Raw genomic sequence first — 24,018 nt, forward strand, 5'->3', positions numbered from 1 at the left:
TCTGTTCAGAAGAGCCCAGTGACCAGCTTGTCTAGAGTCTGAGAATATTTCACTGCCTAAAGAGAGGTTTCCGGTGTCAACTTCCATTCACTTTTCTATACAAAAAGAACCTAATGCTCCTGGTTTAATTAAAGGAAGGGAGTTATATGCTCTAGATGCATATTTAAATACTGCATGCAAACATTTGGCTGACATTTGCAAATTTTCTTTGCTATTTTTCTGATAGCGAAAAATAATGGTTAGTCTAGAACAGGGATGTTAAACTCAAGGCCTGTGGACCGGTTCCATCCCACGGGGTGCTTAAATCTGGCCCGTGAGGCCGGTCTAGAAATATCAAAGGACTGGTCTGCAGTGCTTCTACCCACTAAAATGGGCCACAGGGGGCCCATTTTCAGCCTCTCCAGCCTCCAGCAGCACTCTGCTGGCCAAAAACAAGGCCCCTGCACAGCCCGTTTTTGGCCGTCAGAGTGATGCTGGAGGCGTCCATCCCATCTCCCTGCTGGCCCACAGAGGAGAACAACAATGCTGATCTGGCCCTCAAAGGAATCCAGTTTGACACCCCTGGTCTGGAAGTATGAAAAACATATTTCAAAAGTATCATATTTATCTGAAGAGCTTCAATGCCCATAAACACTACTTGCGCTTTTAAAGTACCAGTAGTCTGTTCAAAGTTACAATGGCACTGGAAAAAGTGACTTATGACCGTTTTTCATACTCATGACCATTGCGGTATCCCCGTGGTCACATAATTAAAATTCAGACACTTGGCAATTGATTCATATGATGTTCACAGCGTCCTTAAGGTGATCATGTGATCTCCTTTTGCGACCTTCTGATAAGCAAAGTCAATGGGGAAGCCAGATTGACTTAACAACCAGCTACTAACTTAATGACTTAACATTAAGTTACTTAACAACTCGAGGACTACCTGTAATTTGAAATGAAATACTTAGACATAGAAAATAATTCTCATTCATTTTCCATTCTTATGTAGGATAGAATTTGACTAGGTTGCTTTGACCCACATTTGCCCAATGTTTGGATACTTGCTGGGAAATAACATTTGATAAATGACTTTCACGCATCCTTTTTGCTGCTTGTCATAGAGAAAGGAGCACAACCATTGCAACCATTGTGCTGAGCCCAAATCACAAAAGGCACAAAACCGAAGACAGTAAAGAATAAAATTAGCAGATGTCTTGCTATCAGGGAATCTTGCAGTCAACTGATAAAATTAGAGGATGCCATACGGAAGTTTCTGTGACATTTCTATAGGTGCAGTTGAAGTAAGAAACATCAGTGACCTGATAGATTGAAATCATTTGAACAATCCCCGTGAAGATGGAGGGATCTAAGTAAATGTGCATAGTTTCTGTTTGAGTCTTAATGCTAAGAGATTCTCAAAGACAGAAGGATGATTCATCTATCCATGTGGGAAATCTGGTTCTACAGCATCCTTGGTTGGTAATTATCCAATCTGTTTTTTTTTAAAAAATCTCATTTTAACTCAGGAAAACCCTTTAACTTTTGAATGGCTCTTCAACATGGTAGCCACCAGCTCCTGTGTGAAAACTGTCAAGATACAAAAATGACTTAAATAAATGTTCCTGGATTTCATCCCCTTCCTTCACATTAGCCACAGTGATGGCTTGATGTTCTCTTTGTCTACAATGAATTGAGGTGCAGGAGACAAACTGGACAGCACCCCTTGAGCCAGTGCTGCTTGCAAAGTACTATATTTGATGCATAGCAGGAAAATGATGAGTTGCCTTCACCGAGGGCAGGAGATAAGTAGAGATGGCATTGTGCATTCTTATTCCTGAAAAATTGTGTGCAGCAAACTAGTTGTGTGGATCATCTCCATGATATCCCATTTTGTGGGCTTTCCCCTTCCATTAAATTATGTCTGATTCTTGGAGACTTCCTGGACAAATCCCTGCAGTTTGGTTTGCCATTGCCAAAACACCCTAGACTTCATAAAATTTGGTATTTGGAAGAAAGTACACCTATCAACATTGTCTTTCCTATAAAGTAAAAGAGAATCCAAACTCTTCTATCCCATTTATGTCAACTGAAGAGGCAACTGAACTTTCTGGTTTTTCTTTGAAGACGTTTCTCTTCTCATCCGTTTGCCATTGCCTCCTTCCTACGTCTGAAAGAAAGAAAACCTAGTTGGTTTTTTGCCCAAGACAGGACTGGAAGTTTCTAGTTTAATGCCTTAACCACTACACCACACCTGTTTTGTTTTGAGGTCAATGACAATCAGGAAAAGCATTGCAGTACATCATGTTTGTATTCTGAATTTATTCTGAGTGGAATTTTTCTACTTAAGATGGCTAAAACATTTGATATGGTACTTTATTCTTCAGGTAGCTAAGGACCTGCAGTTTACCTAACCTGCTTGACAGCAAAATTCAACTGCATTAACCTGCATTTTTTTTCAGTACAAAGAGAAGTTGGTCTAGCTACCCAAAGGTGTTTCTCTTTGTTTGTTCCTTCCTTGTTCTTCCAAAGACAATATAGTTCATTATGGCCATTATTCAATAGGAGGGTCTGAGCAAATAGGAGATTAAGCCCTTTTTTCCTTCTCCTTGCCCCTTGTTAACAGATCTGGCAGTCTAGGTAGCACTAGCAATCCCACCATTTCCTTGTCTAGACAGGCTGGCTTGTATCTGCAGAGGGATTTGTTCAGGCACGGTCTGGTATCAGAGACTTAGACCAAGTTCCCGCGATCTTGGAGGATGTTGGGCTAATAAGAGCCATGGTGGTGCAGTGGTTAGAATGCAGTACTGCAGGCTACTTCTGCTGACTGCTGCAGTTCGATTCTTGCTGGTTCATGGTTGACTCAACCTTCTGTCCTTCTGAGGGTTGGTAAAACGAGGATCCAGATTGTTGGGGTCAATATGCTGACTCTGTAAACCTCTTAGAGAGGGCTGTAAAGCACTAAGAAGCGGTATATAAGTCTAAATGCTATTGCTAATTCCAGCAAGCATGGTCCTGGATCTCCTGAGCTGTTTCATATGCCATGGATCTCTCTGCAATCCTCATATTATTTCTTTTTGGGGGCAAAGAGTGCAGATGGGACATAGCTGTTAAATCATTCACTATTCTATCTAGGGATGAAGTGTGTGATTGACCAGTCTCCCCATGGTTCTCCAAAGATTTCCAATTTGAGAACGAGAGAGCTCCGAGAGGGCTATGTTTTTCTTAAACACGCAGGCCCATATGGAGCTCCCGTGTCAGTTGACAAATGACCTCCCGTTTTCCTGCTGTTTCTGAGCTGAGCGCCTTCTCTTTGTCAGGGACATGGGATGTGTTGGAGTACAACATTGCCATGATGTCTTTTTTTTTTTGCTTTCTGTGGCTCTGAGAAAAAGTGCAGCTCTGCTAGATGCTTTGTTAGTAGTTGTTGCCATGGTGATGCTGAGGCGATAGTGAAGCAGCAATCTTTCCCTGAAAGGAGGAGTAACATAGTAGTGGGGAAGAATTCAAATTCACCTTTGTTCCCCAGCAGCGGGGTCTCCATCTGCAGAGAGTTCAGCAGAGAGCAATCTTGTGGGGGGTTTTTAAGCAGAACACCGGACCCATAGGCAGGCAACCAAGTAACTTTTGCAGACAAACTAACTGTAGCACCATGAGGGTCTTTGATAAGATAAATGCTTAGGGTTTGTTGCAGGATAAGAAGCCCGTTTTCACATATTTCAGGGATTGAGTATCAGACCAGATATTATAGTCTCAGGAATGAGCATAATAGGACAAAGCGTCTGTGAGGAAGTTATTTGAGTGCAATGAATGGTGTCTCTGCAGAATGAGCACGCAGAAGAAAAGTAGGGTCATATTAGCTGTTTGTTTTTTTTCTCAACAACTTTTAAAGTCTGATGCATATGAAACATGAATTGATATTTGGCAGTTGTTATTACTATAAAAACTTCGGCCAACCTAGCAGTTCGAAAGCACATAAAAAATGCAAGTAGAAAAATAGGGACCACCTTTGGTGGGAAGGTAACAGCGTTCCGTGCGTCTTTGGTGTTTAGTCATGCCGGCCACATGACCACGGAGATGTCTTCGGACAGTATTGGCTCTTCAGCTTTGAAATGGAGATGAGCACCGCCCCCTAGAGTCGGGAACAACTAGCACATATGTGCAAGGGGAACCTTTACCTTTACCTATTACTATAAAACGTATTACTAAACTCTGATCGTGGATCTGTCTATGATATCCCCCATGCACAGTCAGTCAGGAAGGTGAAAAACAATTGCCTTATTCAAAGGCTTTAGGCAGTAATACTTCCTGCAGTTATAGTTAGCAGTATAGTTAGCAGTCACCAGCGATAACATTAATTATTCCTTGCTTTTCCCATGTGACCATCCCCCTCTTGTGTGGCCCATGTGGCCAAGAATATTATACATTCAACAGAAAGGATGTTAGTTCACTTTCCGGGACATAGTAGAAAACTGTAAAGCAAACAGTGAGCCAGGTTCTATATTGGGAAAGATGTTTCAATTTCTTCTACCTCATAAAACAAAAGTTCATTAAACTATTCAGAAATATTTATCAAATAATTCAGGAAGTCTAATTTTAGGTGGCAATAGAGCTTAATTACAATTGGTGGAGGTGTGATCATTATAATTAATTCTCCTTTGCTCAAAATAGTTATTACATTGTTGAAGTGTTTATACACCACAGAATTCACTGGTGGCATTTGCTTATTAAAAGGCAGTGTTGGTCATGTGTTTACAATTGTAAAACAAGGGGTGTGCTTCCACAAACAAAGGAATCCTTTAGATACAGAGCAAGTGGAATTGGCATATGGAATAGCAAAGGCTTACGTTGTTTGATTTTCTATTCCAAATATGATGGCTTTCAATTTCAGTAATTTTCAGTAAGAATCCTGAAGGCCAAAGACACTTGGTGTCTTATGAAATCCCGGATCTTTGAAATTACTTTTACAATACTGTAGTTACAGTAGGGGTGAAATGCTACCAGTTCGGACCGGTTTGGCCGAACTGGTAGTGATGGCAGCGGGTGGTTCGAAGAACCGGTAGTGATGGCGGTGCAAGGCTCTGCCCACCCTCCCAGTTGTTGTTACTTCCTGGTTTTAACCAGGAAGTAACCTGTTAAAACCAGGAAGTAACCTGTTGTTTACCCTCTGCGCATGCACAGAAGGGTTTGCGCATGCGCTGAGGGTCCAAGCGCACACGTGCACTTCTGAACCAGTAGGGAAGGTAAGTAGATTTTATCCCTGAGTTACAAGTAGTCCTCAATTTACGACCATAATTGAGCCCAAAATTTCTGATGCTAAGTGAAACATTTGTTAAGTGAATTTTACCCCATTTTATGGCCTTTCTTGCCACAGTTGTTAAGCTAGTAACACGGTTGTTAAGTGAATCTGGCTTCCCCATTGACTTTGTTTGTCAGAAGGTCGCAAAAGGGGATCATGTAACCTTGGGACATTGCAACAGTCATAAATATGAATCAGTTGCCAAGAATCTGAAATTTGATAACATGACCATGGGGATCCTGTAAGTATGAAAAACAGTCTTAAGTCACTTTTTTCAGTTCCCTTGTAACTTTGAACGGTCATTAAATGAACTGTTGTAAGTCGAGGACTACCTGTATTTAAAGCTAAAGGAAAAAAAAACTTTGTTTAAGAGAGCTTGTCTCTAATAGATTCTGTTTCTCTTACTGTGTTTATAATATGCCATAAAATATGCCAAAATTGGTGAGATAAAGTATATTCATATATAGGAAGAATGATGCCATTTTTTGCCCAGTGCATGTACTACTTCCTCTGATTTTTCTCAGAATGGTCTTTACAATGAGGAACCCTAGCAAAATATTTAATTCATCCTTCCATCATTTATTGGGTGTTGAAGGTCCCGTATTGTACTTCTGGCACATTGCTGTTGTGATGTTTCGTGATGTTTTTCCCATTCGCGGAGCTGTGGTGGATGTGGCCTTTGTGTGATGCATCTCGCCCACGGGCCACCAGTTTGACAACCCTGCAAGTTATAAAGCATAGCCTCAGGCTATGTTTTACCCACAGCTGAATCTGAACAAGGTTCTTATATTGCAGGCAATGCTTAGTCTTTGGCTGGTTAATCCCAGTCTTCCAAAATCCCAGTATTTCCTTTCCATGCTTTAATCTTCTACCTTCTGTATATCAACACTGACAAAGGGAAAGTATTTTGTTTTGATTGTTTTAGTTTTGTAATAATTAGAAATGATGCAAAGAAAGGAAAAATGTCTGCATATGGTACAGCTAATTCAGAAGTAATATTGGTCTAGATCAGAGTTCCTCAACCTTAGCAAATTCAAAAATTAAAATTGAAGTTTAACTTGATGGGAACCCATTCCCCCTCCATTTCCTGCTCTCCCTCTGCTCATCTTTTTAATTTTGTATTATTGCACTTCCACTGTTTATTTTTATTGTTTCATTCCTATACTATTGTTATTTTTACATTTTTTATCATTCCCCCCCACATTTTATTGTTGTAGATTGTCCAGAGTAGGCCCATGGTGAGATTAGTGGAACATATGAATGAATGAATGAATGAATGAATGAATGAATGAATGAATGAATGAATGAATGAATGAATTTCAAATCTTAGAATTTGTGTGGACTTCAAATCCTAGAATTCTGAGAGTTGACGTCACAACATGTTACAGTTGCTGAGAAACATAAGTCTAGAGACTTTATCCTATGTTTCAAAGGAATGTTAGGGTTCTTCAGCATATGACATTTTCGTCAGTTTGGGATCATTGTGAGAAGGCAGCAATATAGAATAGTAAAGTTGTGAGGTTTCTGCATTTGTTCTACAATAGGGCTGTTTAACCTCCAGTCATCCATGTCGCAAAAGGAAACAGTGATTAGGAACGGACATCTATACAGCTACCATCTGGAATGTAATTATTAAAGTGGAAACTGGATCAGATTTGAACTATCCAAGAAACAAAAATACTGTTATTAAAGCCAAAAATTCACTTTTCAAGTACTTCAAATTCAAGTACTTCACTACTATGTGAAGTATGGTGCCACCTATTAGAAGGCAGCTTGATGAGGATGTTCCCTGCCATATCTTTTAGCCTCAGGATACCGCCTACCACGTTCCATTTATTTGCCTTCTTTCTGCATAGATGGGAACAATTCCAGAGAAAGCACTGAGTTGCCAGTTACATTGCATTTTTATTTTCTAAGGGCCCAGGTAAATTTCAGAAGTATTCTATGAAATGAAGACAATTCTGGGGGCTTTTATTTTGCTTGGCAGCATTCCATATTGTTTAAATAAACAAAAAAATAATTCCATATAATTTTTTCTATATAATTGTAGCAAAACCAGGCTTATACATAATGATCTGCCTTTGTCATATATCTTCTGCCCTTTAATTTCATTGCTTCTTGAATTTTTGCTAACAGCTTTTAGCTAAGTGGTTATAACTGCATTCATATTCTGCTTATAGCATATAGCATATTCTGCTATTCTCCCATATTCTGGGAGTGTTTCTCCCATGGCAGTGGAATGTGCTTTGACCCCCTTGTCAGAACCCAAACACTGATTTCACGGACAGCATCATGTAATTATCAGGTGGGAGCCTAGATAAATTTTTGTATTCCTTTCTTTGACTGAATAGCAGGATTCTTTAATTTTTTTGGATTCTCACACTCCTAATTGTAGAATTGGGGCAGTGGCCATTTTTTTCCTGAAGTTCTACAAGGCCTCTGAATTCCTATTCTCACTGAAATTAATGCAGCATTATCTTTCACGTTTGGATGAAATGTTTAGTTAATGCAAATCTGAACCATTGTTTAATCCTGAACTACGGTTGCAATTCTATGTCTATTTACGGTGCGGATATAATGATAAAGAGGTAAACAGATTTATAAGTACCCTATAATTTAAATAGAAATATCATTAATCTTAACATGATTGGGAAGATTACAGTTAGTGGTCTGTTTGATCTTCAGATACTTATTGGACTGGGCAAGTGGACAGCCTCTGACATATAGGTCCTGTTGTTGAATTAGAGGACTGTCTTCTATTTAATAGAACACACAGTTAATTCACGCACAAGGACGTGTAGATTTTGGATTGTTTTTTAGATAGACATGTCTACCTGTCACTTGGCTTTTACAAATTTAACAGCATTTACTTCTGAGTAGACATGTAAGGGATGCGGTGACTCAGTGGCTAAGACGCTGAGCTTGTTGATCGAAAGGTTGGCAGTTCAGCGGTTCGAATCCCTACTGCCGCGTAACGGGGTGAGCTCCTGTTACTTGTCCCAGCTTCTGCCAACCTAGCAGTTCGAAAGCATGTAAAAAATGCAAGTAGAAAAATAGGGACCACCTTTGGTAGGAAGGTAACAGCGTTCCATGTGCCTTTGGCGTTTAGTCATGCCAGCCACATGACCACGGAGACATCTTTGGACAGCGCTGGCTCTTCAGCTTTGAAATGGAGATGAGCACCGCCCCCTAGAGTCGGGAACGACTAGCACATATGTGCAAGGGGAACCTTTACCTTTACCTTTAGACATGTATAGAATTATAATGCAAGGATACTTCAGTAAATATAGTATGGGGTATTTTGCATATAGGTCTGAAAACCGATATGGTTGCTAACCCTAAAGAGATAACTTGGGGAGTCTATGCAAGGAACTTCTATTTCATGCATTGTGATTACAATCCACCTTTGTCATACTGTTTCTAATTTCAGCACTGAGGGCTTCTAGTTTGTATGCTGGGCTTAGGATATATGCACTAGATCTCTGACTGAAAGTGAAGGAGGGGCTAAGGCACTTTCCTAAGGGAATTTCCAAGTGCAGGTGCCAGAGAGTGTTACCACTCCTGACTCTTGGGAGCTACTCAACCGGTAGATTCCTACCATTGCTCAGATTAAGAAAGTTAATTATTGATAACATTTGTCTGAACTGGAAGACTGAACAGACCAGCTGTAGCCTCTTTCATGACTGGGGGTGGGTGGAAGAAATGTAAGGTTTAGGGCACTATGTCCATTTTTAAAAATCAGCCATAGGGAAGACAAGACAATAGCTATTTTGGATAGCCTCCTCTCCTTGTTTTGTGTAAGTACAAAGATGGCACTTGGTTCAGCTCTTTGTTCTTGTGGCTCCATATACTAGAAAACAAAATGAATCAAACAAAACCAGACTGGAAACATCCCCCACCCAGCAGTGAGTTGGAGTTGAAAGAGCCTGTGCATGTGAGAGGGGAGAGCAAATGACTTTCGATTAGTTATGGTTTAATAGGGTATGGGAATAATTTCTTAAAAATGCAGGTAGTGAATGGTTTAGAAATGTGGAATCCTTGGTGCTCTCTAAGCTTGGTTGTTTGCTTGAAGACAAAATTAACATGATTCCATTAGACCTTTGACTCAATTTTTGTACCTGTTCTTATTCTAATTATACTGCACTGACTTTATTATGTGGGGTATAGTATGATCATGGAAGCAAATAGAAAAGACCCAATTATGAAAAAGTTAAATGCTAAAGAAGGAGAAAGACACAAATTACATGAATTGGGAGTAAAAAAAAACATGTGACTGCCAGGAACACCGTCTATTTTTCTTTACAATTTATAGAGGTTGTATTTGTGGGGAAGAGCATGGTGGAGTAACAGAATAACAGAGTTGCAAGTTGGAGGTTTTCTAATCCAATCCCTGCTGAAGCAGGAAACCCTATACCATTTCAGACAAATGATTGTCCAATCTCTTCTTAAAATCTTCGAGTGTTGGAGCACCTACACCTTCTGGAGGCAAGTTGTTCCACTCATTAATTTCTCCTTAGTTCTAGTTTGCTTCTCTCCTTGATTAGTTTCTGTCCATTGCTTCTTATCCTACCTTCAGGTGCTTTGGAGAATAGGTTGACTTCCTCTTCTTTTTGGCAGCTCCTTGGATATTGGAACACTGTTATCATGTTAGCCCTGGTTCTTCTTTTCATTAAAGTAGACATACCCAATTCGTGCACCCGTTCTTCATGTTTTAGCCTTCAGTCCCCTAAGCATCTTTGTTGCTCTTCTCTGCACTCTTTCTAGAGTCTTAACATCTTTTTTTATATTGTGGTGACATTTTGTAGACATTGTAAATTGTAGGTGTTTATTATTTTAAAAGTGAATGCCACAAATCATGTGTAGATTGCACTGAACACATATATTGCAGAAACATTTTGGACCTGGCCAAACAGTATCTCTCTCCCCCCGCCCCCAACCTCTGTGTGTGTCTGCCTATGGAACTATTATTCCTGCATGTTTGTTGATGTCCTGTCTATCTTCCCTAGGTGTGAATCTGCCCTTGTGACTAACAACAGGATGATATAAGTTTCTACTGCTGCTTCCTGACCATGCAGCTCATTTGTTTCCTTTCTCCTCTTTCCCTTTGCTTGAGCCAAACTACTGGCAGAAACCAGGGCCAGCTTCCTTCCTGCTTTTGTTTGCTCTGAACAGCCTGTTGTAATTTTTACTATAGCATCATTTTCAGTGCTTCTCTTTTCATTTGATTTGGTCATAATTTCTGGATACTTTTGTAAATATATAAACTCCCCCCCCCCCCCCGGCGCTTTTCATTTTTACACTTCTGTTTGGATATACTAGATGAATCTGAATATCATCCAGAATAAGTAAATTACCTATTAACAGCAGTTGAAACAGGGAGGGACAAAATGATAGTCGGAAAGTGTTATATCATCATGTCCAAAATAGGCAACAATAAGAGAATTTTTACCATTTAAAACATATTTTAAGGTTGTAGTGATTATCCTTTATTATCTCTTTAGATCTTAGTGCATTCCTTTGTATGTATGTATTTTGTTCATATCCTGCTGGATTAGTTTAATCCTAAAATCTTAAAACAAATAGAAGGTATAAATTAAGAAGTAATCAAATTAAAACTTCTAATAGACTTTTACCTATCTGGTGGCAGATCATCCATCGGCAGGACTGAAACCATTTTCAAACGGTGTCCATCACTTAGAGGAGTGATTAGTGTTGTCAAATGAAACCATAAGGATAAACGAACAATCTGAAGAAGGTTGTACTATCGAGACGGTTTTGGAACTATATCAAACCAAAGTGCAAGACTGGTGTAAAAATTAAAATTTCGGAACAGGTTAAGACAAGTTTGGCTATGAAGGTGGAAACTAGATCTTGAAACCTCAGAAAGGTCTATTCTCTGGAATTATGTTAATAATTCTGATCACGATCATTGGGTAGGCTCTTTTAGATCCTTCAGCAAAAAGAGCCCCATTAATAACAAGGCACTAGGATAATAGGAATGGGTCACTAAAGCCCAAAGTAACAGCAGAGAGAGTATTTACTGGTGAAAACTGACCCAAAGGTTTTTTTCTTTTTTTAAGAAATGGATACAGTGGGCTTGAGAGCCAGTTTTGTGTAATGGCTAAGGCACCAGAATAGAAACTGTGAGAACACGTATTCTAGTTCTGCCTACAACTTGAAGCCAGCTGGGTGGCTTTGGGCCTGTCATTCTTGGTCAGCCTTGTAAAGTATAAAGTATCCAAATAAGAAGCATACCCAGAAGTATTAGGTGTATTTTATTGTAAATTCACTTTAATCTTGCAAGTCTGGAAATCCTTTTCTCTCCCATTATCTTTATAGCCCAAGAAACTAGGGAGGGTCCCTCCTGTGACATTTGCTGTCCACATTCCTTCTGCATCTAAGCTGCCTGTTGTTCAACCATTTCCCTGGCTGTCGGTCTTTTCTCTGTCTCCCAAGATTATTTCCACATACAATAACAGTACACTCTCATAGTACTATTACACTAGCTTTCAGTCCTACAAAGAAAGAGTGGCAAGCTACTTCTGAAATCTTGCCAAGAAAATTGCAGGGACTTGTCTAGGCAATTGCCAGGAGTCAACAATATCTCAAAGACACAAGCATTCATGGTGGGTTTTGGAACTTTATGCAGACCTTCAATTTGAGACATTTGCAATAGCAATAGCATTAGACTTATACACCACTTCACAGCGCTTTACAGCTCCCTCTAAGCAGTTTACAGAGTCAGCATATTGCCCCCAACAAACTGGGCCCTCATTTTACTGACCTTGGAAGGATGGAAAGCTGAGTCAACCTTAAACCAATGAGGATTGAACTGTCAAACTACTGGCAGCCAGCAATCAGCAGATGTAGCCTGCAGTACTGCATTCTAACTACTGTGCCACCAAGCTCTTCACTGTGGTATATGGAAAATCATTTGTACATACTATATGAAAATATGAGGTGAAGTTAGTCCTCGGGTGCATTAGTGGCCAATATTTCTTGGAACTTTAAAAAAAAGATTTTTAGACATTCAATCAAAAGTTACAAAACAAAAGTTACATCCCATAAGGTGACACTGCAAGGAATATAAGTCTCTATCTTGATATCAAATCAACAAAACGTGTGACATCCTGCCATTGCTTTCTCTGTTTTCTTATCTTTCATTTCTAGCAGCTAATCAAGAAACATGAAGAGTGTTGCAATCTCATTGCACATCATGCCTATGCCTTGTCTGTACACAGGCAGTAGAATGAGGTGATAATTGAACTGGAAATAATTGAATTACAGTCCTTGAAGGGACTGTATCCTTTCAGCTTTGTTAGCTGGGGCTGTAGCAGTCAAATAAACACCTGACAGGGACCAGGTTAGGATGGAGCAGGCATCTTGATTTTTTTTTAAAAAATATGGAAATAACTTGCAAATGCAAATAAGGAAACAGTACAGGTAGAAACCCACACCTAGGGGTGAAGTGGTATAATTGGTTCTTTTTGCTTTAAGAATCTGCCATCTTGATTTTGTTCTTTTTTAAAATGTATTACAAGTTTTAAATATGTTACAAGAAAGACAGCAGGAGGAGATATCAGTTACGTTAGCTCCGTATTTTGTAGAAAATCTGCTTCTGCCATAAGAATGAAAAATGATTATGCCTCAAATCTTCTTTAATGTGAGGGAATTTCAATTTGACCAATAAGCTTGTCTTCTGTCTCTTGTCTTCACGAAACTATGGATTTTCACCATTGCCATTTCTAAGTAGACATCCTCATTTGCAACTACTCCAGCTTCAAGTGTTAAAGATTGAAAGCTACTTAGTCATTACTTGATAAAATGAATTACCTACCTAATAACATTTTATAAATGTTCAACTTGTTTGTGTTTCTGAATCAGTAGTTTAATTGGAAAATTGAATGGCTAAAATTCAATAAAATGATGAACTGAATAACAAGTAGAGGACAAGAATGCTGTAGATTAAAAGTGTTTCCAATGTTACTGTGTTGTGATTGCATATATTGATATGCAGCAACACAAAGATATATCTCTCATGCCATGCATTTATTTGAAGGTATGAATGTTTATATATGAAAGATGGAATGTATAAGAGATCCACTCAGTGCAAGCCTTAGAGGCAGAACCAAAGCATTTGTTCTGGAAAAATACTACTTCTGCATTGGACAAATGCCAGGGTTCAGATCTTTAAGAAGACTTAGGAGGGAATTGTTTTGAAACAAAAGATGGTTTTCCACATGTAGTGAACTGGATGAGGCAATGCCGCATAGATAAGGAGGCATGGTAAGAGTTCCAAGCTCAGAAACATTAGACCATCACATAAATAAAATATTGCCCATGATAGGTATCCCATCTTGAACTCTAAACTAGCTAGAGTTTGAGTTGGGTAGGTATGTATGCATAAGTGTGTATGTGCACACTGGTATGAATGAACTATAGCTTTTCATTCACAAAGAGAATAATAAAACTTTTAATTAGTATTTGTTTCTATGTGCCTTGATTCTCTGCATAACAAAGAAATAGCACAGGAGGAATTATAAAGACTCTGCCTATTAAGCTGTGTGAGAGCTTGACAAAGAGTATATTACACTAATCCAAACTGGATGTGAGCAAGCCTATGTGATAGTACCTCATTTAGTTTCACCAAAATGGATGAAAGTGGCAATCAGTACAACTACAGCTAGACAGCAACACTTGGGGATAAGGATGGGAATGATTACAGTCCCAGTCAATGATTAATAGGTCATCTAGAGTTCAGGCATGCCCCACCTATAGATGAAAATTGTTTTGGGTTAGTTTTAGTTTCAAATGATCAGCTAAATCAAGCATGTACGACATATGGGATTGTAGAAGTTGTTGAACTCCCATCTGTGCCAATCACCATGGTCAGTGATAAAAGGTGACACGTTGCTAATCTGTGATCCATGTAATTAGAAGTAGAATAAAATATTTGATGAACTCAGAGAGCTTAATCTATATTATAGTACTATATCTATAATACAGATAATACAGATTATTTATTAATTAGATTTATATATCCCACCTTTTGTCCTAGTGCTCAAGGAGGTAGCATTCCCTTATCCCAACAACAACCCTGTGAAGTGAGTTGGACTGAGAGAGTGTGAGTAGCTCAGAGTTCCACAATGAGCTTCCATGGTTGAGGATAGACTTCATCCAGATTGCCCTGTGTCATATTAACTATACTATCTTGGTTTAGACACTATACTGTACATTAAAGAGAACAGTGAAATACTTTCCATTGTGCACATTCCATTGTGCCTCACAATACTGTACATTTGCACAGCCTGCCTTTTTAAAACTAAAGTAGATGTCAGTCCCATTCACCCATGTGCTTGCTGTATAAAAGAGAAACATCGTTGCCCCAAAAATAATATGAATATTACAAGGTGATCTCTACATTCTCTTCTTCACCCTTCAGTGCACATTGAAACTAATTATTCTCTCCTGTTTTCTATAGATGGGATCCACAGTGTTGCTGCCCAATGCATGCTTCAGGTGACCATTATCACAGATGAGATGCTGACCAACAGTATCACTTTGCGGCTGGAGAACATGTCCCAAGAACGCTTCCTTTCACCACTGCTGGCTCTCTTTCTTGAAGGAGTAGCAACTGTGCTATCCGCTCCCCGTGATCATGTTGTCCTTTTCAACATCCAGAATGACACGGATGTTCAGGCTGCCCAAATCCTGAATGTTAGTCTGTCAGTACAATTGCCTGATAGAGTCCATGGCAGCCATTATATTCCTTCAGAAGACCTCCAAGAACGATTGTACCTCAACCGGACACTCTTGGCTGCTATTACGGAGCAGAGGGTCTTGCCTTTTGATGATAACATTTGTTTGCGGGAACCTTGTGAGAATTATATGCGCTGTGTCTCAGTGTTGAAGTTTGACAGCTCAGCACCCTTCATTTCCTCCGACACTATACTTTTCCGTCCTATCCACCCTGTCAATGGTTTGCGTTGCCGTTGCCCACTGGGTTTTACTGGAGATTATTGTGAAACTGAGATTGATCTTTGCTACTCCAATCCATGTGGAAATAATGGTCATTGCCAAAGCCGGGAAGGAGGATATACTTGTGAGTGCCAAGAGGGCTATACTGGTAAGTATTGATTTGGGGGGGAAATCAGCCAAGGCAGATCTCTCAAAAGGGAGTCACTTAGTAATCATTGGAAGCTGTTATCTTTGTTTTTTGATAAATCCCAGTGCCAACATTCTATCTGGAATCATTGCAATCATTTTCTCCAAGGGTGTTTTTATTGCTCAAAATGACTTTTGTAATTTTTTTTTTTTAATTTGATTTATATGCTGCCCTTCTCCGGAGACTCAGGGTGGCTTACAGTGCGCTAAGCAATAGCCTTCATACTTTTGTATATTTTATACAAAGTCAGCTTATTGCCCCCACAAACTGGGTCCTCATTTAACCTACCTTAGAAAGGATGGAAGGCTGAGTCAACCTTGAGCCTTGGAGAGATTCGAACCAGCAGTAAATTGCAGGCAGCTGTGTTAATAACAGGGTGCTTTAAACCACTGTAGTACCAAGGCTCTTAATTAATTTATGCTTGTTAAGTAAAAGGGATTAAAATGCTGAAAGATAGAGGTTTCAATTCAAACTTGGAAAGAGAAAATATAAGTTATTTCTATTGATCGAACAGCCTATCTCAGCCTTTCCCACTGTGGTTACCTAGGCAACACGGCCTAGGTAACCACAATTCCCATCATCTTTAGACAGTAGCCAACACTAAGAAAAGGCAGCTGGGTGCTGTTCAGATTAAGACTAACTGACATAGGTTTTATGCAGGATGGCTAGTGCCAAAGACTTGTTGAGGTTGTCACCCAAAACTTCTAGAAGGCACAAAATCACCTGTTATTGCTATACATGATTTCTTACAGCAGAAAGTTCGAGGACCTAAGAGTAAAGCTCAGAACATCTTGTGCTAGGAAGTCAGCTGTAGTCCACAAAAGCCTGAAAGATGGCCTTGTTTGGACTTTTATCCAGTGGTGGGTTTCATATAAGACAGGGTCTTATTTTCCCTGTTGGTACATATAGCATTTCTCACCCTGGTGTTAATTCCCTCCATCAAGAATGTTTTTAAAAATCCCTTTTTCCATGCTAATCATCTGGATTGCAATCTTCACCACCTTCATGGGTTCACTCATTCAGTAATGATCTTCCCCAAGTGCTTTTCAGGTCTCTTAACCAAAGCTCCATCAAACCATTTGATGACCAGTGGAATTTTCCTAGAATTGTCTGCTCTGAATAACTGCAGGATACCAGACCCCTAAATTCCACACTGTAGTTTTTCCTGAATTAGGTTGGATTCTGCTTTCTATTTAGTAGCCTCAAGATATTTCATTTCTTCTAAAACTTTCCATAAGTTCATTCTTACTAAAGAATATATGGCAATGTAGAAATGCAAATTAGAAAAGTGTAGCAGGTTATGTGTATAATCCATTTGATTGTTTTGATTGTTTGTTGAATAGGAGAGTGAGGCAAAGGAAGGCCAAGAAGATGCTCAGTCAAGACTCTAGTTGAATCAGGGAGAATTACAAGAAAAACATCACAGGATTGTGCTTGTTTCACTCCTGATTATACAGTAGAGTAGAACAGAGTAGGCTGTAGAAGTGGTGCCCCTTCTTTTTAGGGAAAAGATAATGCCTGGCATCTCCTGTCCTAAGACATCTTGGTATTCTTTGTTTTTCACTGTCAATTTTCCAATTGTTCCTTTAATCAACTACTATGGCTTTGACACAATTTTTGTTAGTTTCTCTGGAAACATGAACTAGGATATTGTAAATTGTAATGTATAGCTTTACCCTGGGTTAAAAAAAAATTAAAAGTAAACTAAACTAAAATTAAATTGTAGACATTGCAGAATTCAACAGCAAAGGTATTTTGATGGACTAGTTAATTCATTTATCTATGGCCATTTTCCTACTCAAACCCTTCCTCCCTGTCCCTTAATTATTTTACTAATAATAAAACATGCTTCTTTATTGTATTATTTTCTCTATGGAAAGCACGGAAAGCTATTTATTAAATAATAGCGAACTAAAATCCAGAACTATTAAAAACTATGCGTTATATCAGTGTGGATATTAGTGAGTTTTAGGTAATATTCATTTCACTAATGCAATGCCACTACATGGATACCATTGCATCCATATCACTACAGCTAATGTTAATCAAAACTCACATGGGCTTCAAAATTTTTAATCCTATCCAGATACCATCACTATACTTAATACTGAAAATTATATTACAAGAATGTTAATGTTAGCAGCATGTTGACTGATAATTCGCGTTGCTTAGAGTGACCACCGGTGAAACAATCCATACCTTCTGTAGTCCACATTTTATCTTAAAATGTCTTCTGTTTTAGAGGAACTGGTTTTGTAGCAGTATAGATGACACAGCCTTGTGTCAGCAAGAGCATCTCCTCAAGGTTGTGTGTTTTTCATAGACAGAGTCCTTAGAAAAGGAAACTCTTGCTGAGGTATGTTCCAGGAAAATGTTCCAGATCCCTGTAGCCAAATGCCTAGGAGGAAAGCTATTTCTGTGTTTAGTGCTTATGGTGAATGCTGAGGATAGAGGCTGGGGAAGAGGAGCAATGAGAGTTGGTTGCCCTGTGTAAATCTATTTTTTTTCTTTTCTTTTTTGGCTGCAATATTGGCTCTCCCTGTGCAGGTAGAGGAGGAAGGGGGAGGCAGACAGCATAGTGGGGAGGTGGAATAGGGGCTTTGTCTGCTCAAGATTGGGGAGGGGCACTCTGGGAGAATATTTGTTTCCTTGGCAACCAAAGCTGGTCACTAGGGTAAAGAATCAAAAAGAGGCTGGGAATAAATCTTCTATTCAAAAAAAAATCTTGATGAAAATGTGTGTGTATGTGTGTGCACACACACAGATGTGTATGCATGGCAGGGGTATGTGATACATATAAAGGAATGTGGAATAAACTGGGCTAATGGAGAGGAACAGAGTGGAGCAGAAAGAATGTGAAGACACAGACATATTTTTTAATCATGAATTTAGTGGACATATAGCTATTAAAATGCCATGGGGAGCTGAATCTTTAAAAATCCCCACACTTTCTGTAGACATATTTCTTGCTCCACATTCTGCAGAGTTTGTCTCCAGAATGTACAGCAATCAAAATTGTGTCACATTGCCATGACTGCCATGCACCATCTTACAAACTTCTTGGGAGCATCCCTTAGGTCACACAAAACCTAGGTTTCTAGGTTACAACATTTTAGAGTAAAACCAACGAGTAAATAAATAAATAAATAAATAAATAAATACTGGAGCCCCTGGTCAAGAAGCAAACTCTTAACGATGAAAAATTGGCTGTCTTCAAATGATATTCGCCCCCCCCTCAGACATGGAACTGTGTTTCATGAAACACGCTAGGCTCCCATGAAACATAGTGTGAAAAAACATCTTTTAGGTGATTCATCATCTTAGAAGATGATTCCATATCATCTGAGTCTGTTAATATATTGAATATACTTCTAAGTTGGTTTGGATTTGGGCAACACTATGTTTGCTTATAAAATACTCTCTAGTTTAGAGACTGTAGCTTGCATGAATACATTTGGAGTAAAACTGCATGTTGGCCAGAATGTACAAAACTGACCTGTACTGTTCATACTATTAACAGGAAATATCGCATGTGTTATTTGGTAGGTATAGTTAGAGCTAATAACTTAGTCTGCCCTTTCTCCACCTTACTAAAATATTATGTGAAAGTCTTGCTTAACCAGAGCGATGATCAGTAGCACAGGTCAACATCTATGAGCCCATCTGGAAGTGATCACAGTGTGTAGAATATTGAGATTTGGTTTATAAGGGGCATAAATGATAAAAAGTATATGTTTATAAATGAAATGAAAGAAAAATAGATATGTGTTCAAATGTATCTAAAATGAGGGGAAACAGGAAGAGTAGAACAGACTCGAATGAAGATTGTCTAATTTAATGGAATGGAGTTGGTTAATATCTGTAGGAAATATTAATGATAGTGAAGTTTTGATTATGAATGAAATGTACAATGAAATCTATTTTGATGATAATTAATGATAATTAATGGTTGATTTTTTTGTTTATCCCCCTCCCAAACTCTGTTTGCTTTTATGTTCTTATAATATTTTATAATTTTGCATGCCATCTTGAGTCCTTTTTTAGTTGGAACTTATTAATATAATGAATTATTTATAATTATTAAGTATTAATATATTTAATCCATGCATGTGGCAAAGGAATTAATATACATCTAAATGCAAAGTTCAATGTATGTTTATAGTTATATTAGTGAATTATTGGTTGGGAACTACTGCATATGTATTTTTTTTAATCAAAATGATGCTTTTCTGTTGACTGAGAACCAGAATAATTTGTGGTGAATATTAGATCTAAAAATTAATGTATCAAAGAACACTGCAGTTGTGTTTGGCAAGGAAAAGGAGTGAACAATTACTGTACGTGTTAAACATAAATGGTAAAAATTAGAGCAAGTAGACAAATTGAATCTTGGTGTTGTGTTTACTAAAGATGGAAGAAATGGATGGGGAAAAATTCAATACGGGTAAATGCTGTTGCAACAGTACGGAGGTCATGTGTAGTTTGTTGTGAGTAATGAATGTTTGTCGAAGGGGTGAAAAGGGCTGTAAAAGAGTGCTTTTGCCCAATTTGTGACATGTAAATGAGTTTTGGGTATGTCAGGGAAAACGGGAAAGAGTGCTTTTATATTAGAACTGAAGGGAAGGGGAATTTAAGAAGTGTGTATGGTAAACAAAAAGCGATAGGGTCAAGACTTGTGGACTGAATACAAAAAGAATGACTGGTAGGGGAAAGTACGTTGGGATGTTTTGCTTGTATATAGTGAATGAAAGAAAACTGAATATGAAAACAAATATAGGAATGCACTGTGAATGAATTGAAAAGAAGGGAACGACTGAGAATGAAGTTAGATGGGTGAAATCCTGAAAAATGGAGAGGTGAGCAGTTTAAAGGCTTAAAGAATAAAAGGTGATATATAATGTGGCAAATGAACACGATGGGAAGAGGAATAGTTTGCAGAAAGGCATGGAGAAGTATAGTGAGTAATGTTGGTATAAACTTGTTTTAGCAAAGTTTCCTTTTCTCAACATGCCTTTAATTTCTTTGGTTTACTATTTCTCAGTATAGTACTCTTTAGTATTTTTATTGGGTATGAGTTTATATCATCTCTTTACCACCACAACAACTCTGTGAGGTAGTTTCTGCTGAGGGCCTGACTGGTCTAAAATCACACACTCGGCTAAGGGTGGACTGAAATGGGCCAACCCCTGAAATTTCCGTGCCACCACACTAGTTCTCTCCTTACTCCTTTGCTGTGTTCTGTTCTGCATAATGTTGCTTACTCTGAAAGAGAAGAGGGCTAGGAATGTATGTTCTATGGTAACATAGAATTCCATGGAGGCCAAAGTTCCAACTTCGACTTGGAGCAGGATTTTTTTTTAATTGGACAGATTTTGATTTTGCCTTTCCTTCAAGAGCTGGAAGAAGCATACATATCCCTTCTTCTCCATTTCTCCCTCCACAACTACCCTTTGATATAATTTGGGCTTAAAAAAATAATCAAATTCAGTGAGCTTCTGTAGCTGTGTCTGAATTTGAATCTGGCTCTCTCGATCCTACGGTAGTCTAGTACAGTAGTTTTACTATCGTAGTATATTACTCGCTGGAATTTTGCTCTAGACTGGAACCCTCTGCCACTTCTTTTGTCTCTGTCTCCTTCTTCTCTATCTTCTGTTTTGTAACACAGTTTTCACATATATCAAATTATTTGCATTATTATATAGAGACATGCAAAAATGCATTTCATGTGTCTCATCTACTTTAACTCTTATTACAGAGTAACAAGCATGCTTTTGGCATAAGCCTCCTAGCTAACATTATGTTATTAAAGCAAACACCTGCTTCTCACTTAAGAGCATAATTATGGCATGTGTACGGATAATGAGGTATCATTTAACCCTATGTCCAAGACCTCATAAATGCTTTGGTTTGCTGAATGCAACTTAAGAAAATAGCTCAGAAATTTCTCAGAGTTAGGTAACTTACATTTATTAAATGTAATACATTTATTTACAATTTATTTTACTTGGTGCTTCAGAAACTACCGTAATCCTAAATCAGAGTCGGGCCATATGTGAAGGTGAACTTTTCAACATTAATTTGTGATGCGTTTCACCATGCATTACTAGCATTTCTAGCTTGGGTGTGTAAAATGGGATCAACATTGCAGGAAAAATTCTATATATTTTTGATAAAGTACTTTTCATATTTATTATGGTCAAGAGACTTATGTGAAGGTTATATTGAGGAGAAAGGCCAAAAAAGTAGGCCAGGTTTAACTACAAATTCATTTTATAACAACTATCCAATCCCTTCCTTTCCTGTCCTATTTCTGCATATGTCAGAGACAGAATATGGCCAGAGGAATCATTGCACTTTGTAATATGGCCTCAGCATAAATTCCTGTTATTATGTATATTTATAGCAGCCCCATTTTTCCCTAGGGAGAAATTTGAACCTGTCCTGCAGTTTCCTAAGTGACTTCAGGATAACATAGAAATAAGTTTCTATTAAATTACCTCACAAACCAGATGGGGATGTATATAGTCCAGCAGCAAAATGGTGTGTCTGCAGCCTATCAAATTATTTCTTCCCATATCCAAAAATCTTTAGAACAGCTTCTTGAAACTCCCTTTAAGGCTTCTTTCCAGTTCAAATTATACTTCAAGGAAGTTTCATAATTTTGTCTGGAGGCCCAAGGACATTTCTATATGATCAAATTCTACTAATTTTCACAGGCCAAGTGATGGTAAATATATTCTAGAATCATAACATCACCCTGCTAAACACCCAATTCTCACAGATTTGTCTAATGTGCATGTACATCAATCTATAAAGTGTGGCTTAGTATCTATCTATCTATCTATGTAAAAAGTTAAAATCTCGGGTGTTTTCCCGCGTCATTAAAAGTCTGTTAGTTAAAATGCTTAAAATCGTGGCTAAAATCCCAGCTTAAAATCCTCCAAAATCCCAACAAAACACTTTGTAAGGTCTTTTGAAACTCTACCTAAAATCCTAACCAACACTTCAAAAGTTTTATTTTTGGCAACGTTTCGACAAGCTCTCTAACTTGTCCTCATCGGGCCCCTACTTTCAGTTTAGAAGCTTTGGGTATGCTGCCAGGTCGGAGTTGTCGCTTTTCTATGTTTGCTGCTGCTGACGTATGCTGATTAGCCTGCAACTCTGTGTCCTGATTGGAGGGCAGCAGTTTTTTCTCCTGCTTCATTATCCTAGCTGCAGCCTGACTGCGTGTTAAAGGCCCAGTTCTACCTCTATTTGTATTTTGTTTTCTTCTCGGGTTCCTTCTCTTCTCTTCTGCTGTCTCCAGGTACTGCCACATCCATTATCCAGACTTTTTTTTTGTCTTTCTTATTGGCAGTTGTTAAATCTGGTGTGTTATGCGGCAGACGCCTTTCTGTTTGAATTCTAAAGTCCCAGGCCACTTTAGCTTCTTCATTTTCTATTACTTTCTCTATTTTATGGTCCCAGCAGTTCTTGCTTGCAGGCAAATGGTATTTATTACTATTATTATTATTATTATTTTCTCTGTTGCCTTGAAAGTACACTGAGTGCTTCTGTACCACAGACAAATTCCTTGTGTATCTAATCACACTTGGCCAAATAAAGCATTTTATTCAATTCAATTCAATAACAAAAGATGTTCAAATTTCAGGTCTCTGATTATTAGTGTTATGCAGTTATTTGAGAATGATTCAGGAAAAACCGTTTCAGAATGTACAGGAGTGTAAACAAGCTGTCTGTGAATGATTAAAGCACTCACAACGGTTTCTAAGGTCAAATGGCTGCTGTAGAAGACTCCCTCCAATGGCTCTAATACATCGGGCAGTTATTCTACATTAGTACCTTTTCCAGATCAGATCTGAAGCATTATACAGCCCTATTGGTCTTACTACACCTATAGTCATGTTATGAGAGCTAACTAGTCAATTTTTAAAAGCGTAACATACCTTTTTATACATTCAGATGCAGTAAAACATTAGGTTTTTGTTACAGCCATTTTGAAGTATAGAGCTTCTTCAAAAAGTAGAATTTGTCTCTTAACTTTCGGAGCTTTGATATGTAATAAAGCTGGACCCTTTTCTGTCTGCCACCAAATCATGCTATTCATAATGATTAGTGCTGCATTCACACCATTTTAGTTGTCCAGGTTGATTTTTTAAAAGTAACCTTAATCTTTGAGTACTTGGAGATTTACATCGATGTATGAATCTGCGGTAAGGTTTTTAACATGTTTTGCCACAACCATGTAGCTGGATTTTAATAAGAGAAAGAAGAGAAAGGAAGATCAGTTACAAAAGAGGAAACTCATTTACTTAGAATTTGTTCTAATGAAAAAAATTGCAACTTGCAAAAAAATATATTTTTATTATTATTTTTAAAAACGATACAGTTATTAAAAATCAAAATTATATTGTTGGGATAGAACCCATAATGTTGCTCAGATGATTAGGACCAAGTCTCCCCTAATACATTATATTATTATTCTGGCTGGATTGACTTGCTTTTCCTCTTGAAATCTGAACTGTTGAAAACTTCCAATCTGAGTTTTTGAGGTATTGGCAGAGAATTGGAT

The 24,018-nt window shown here is 38.3% G+C and overlaps 1 protein-coding gene across 6 annotated transcripts in view; it reads left to right on the forward strand.

Moving 5' to 3' along the window:
- The window catches only part of CELSR2 (cadherin EGF LAG seven-pass G-type receptor 2), a 99,821-nt gene that overhangs the window by 17,671 nt on the left and 58,132 nt on the right, over window positions 1–24,018 (forward strand). For all 6 annotated transcript variants that reach the window (XM_087889585.1, XM_034414755.3, XM_034414753.3 and 3 more), the window contains exon 2: window positions 14,763–15,407. In XM_087889585.1, the coding sequence (XP_087745711.1) occupies window positions 14,763–15,407 (645 nt within the window). The remainder of the gene's footprint in view (window positions 1–14,762; window positions 15,408–24,018) is intronic.

Source organism: Pantherophis guttatus, chromosome 3, assembly GCF_059756535.1.
Source record: "Pantherophis guttatus breed Tessera chromosome 3, ASM5975653v1, whole genome shotgun sequence".
Classification (NCBI taxonomy): Eukaryota; Metazoa; Chordata; class Lepidosauria; order Squamata; family Colubridae; genus Pantherophis; species Pantherophis guttatus.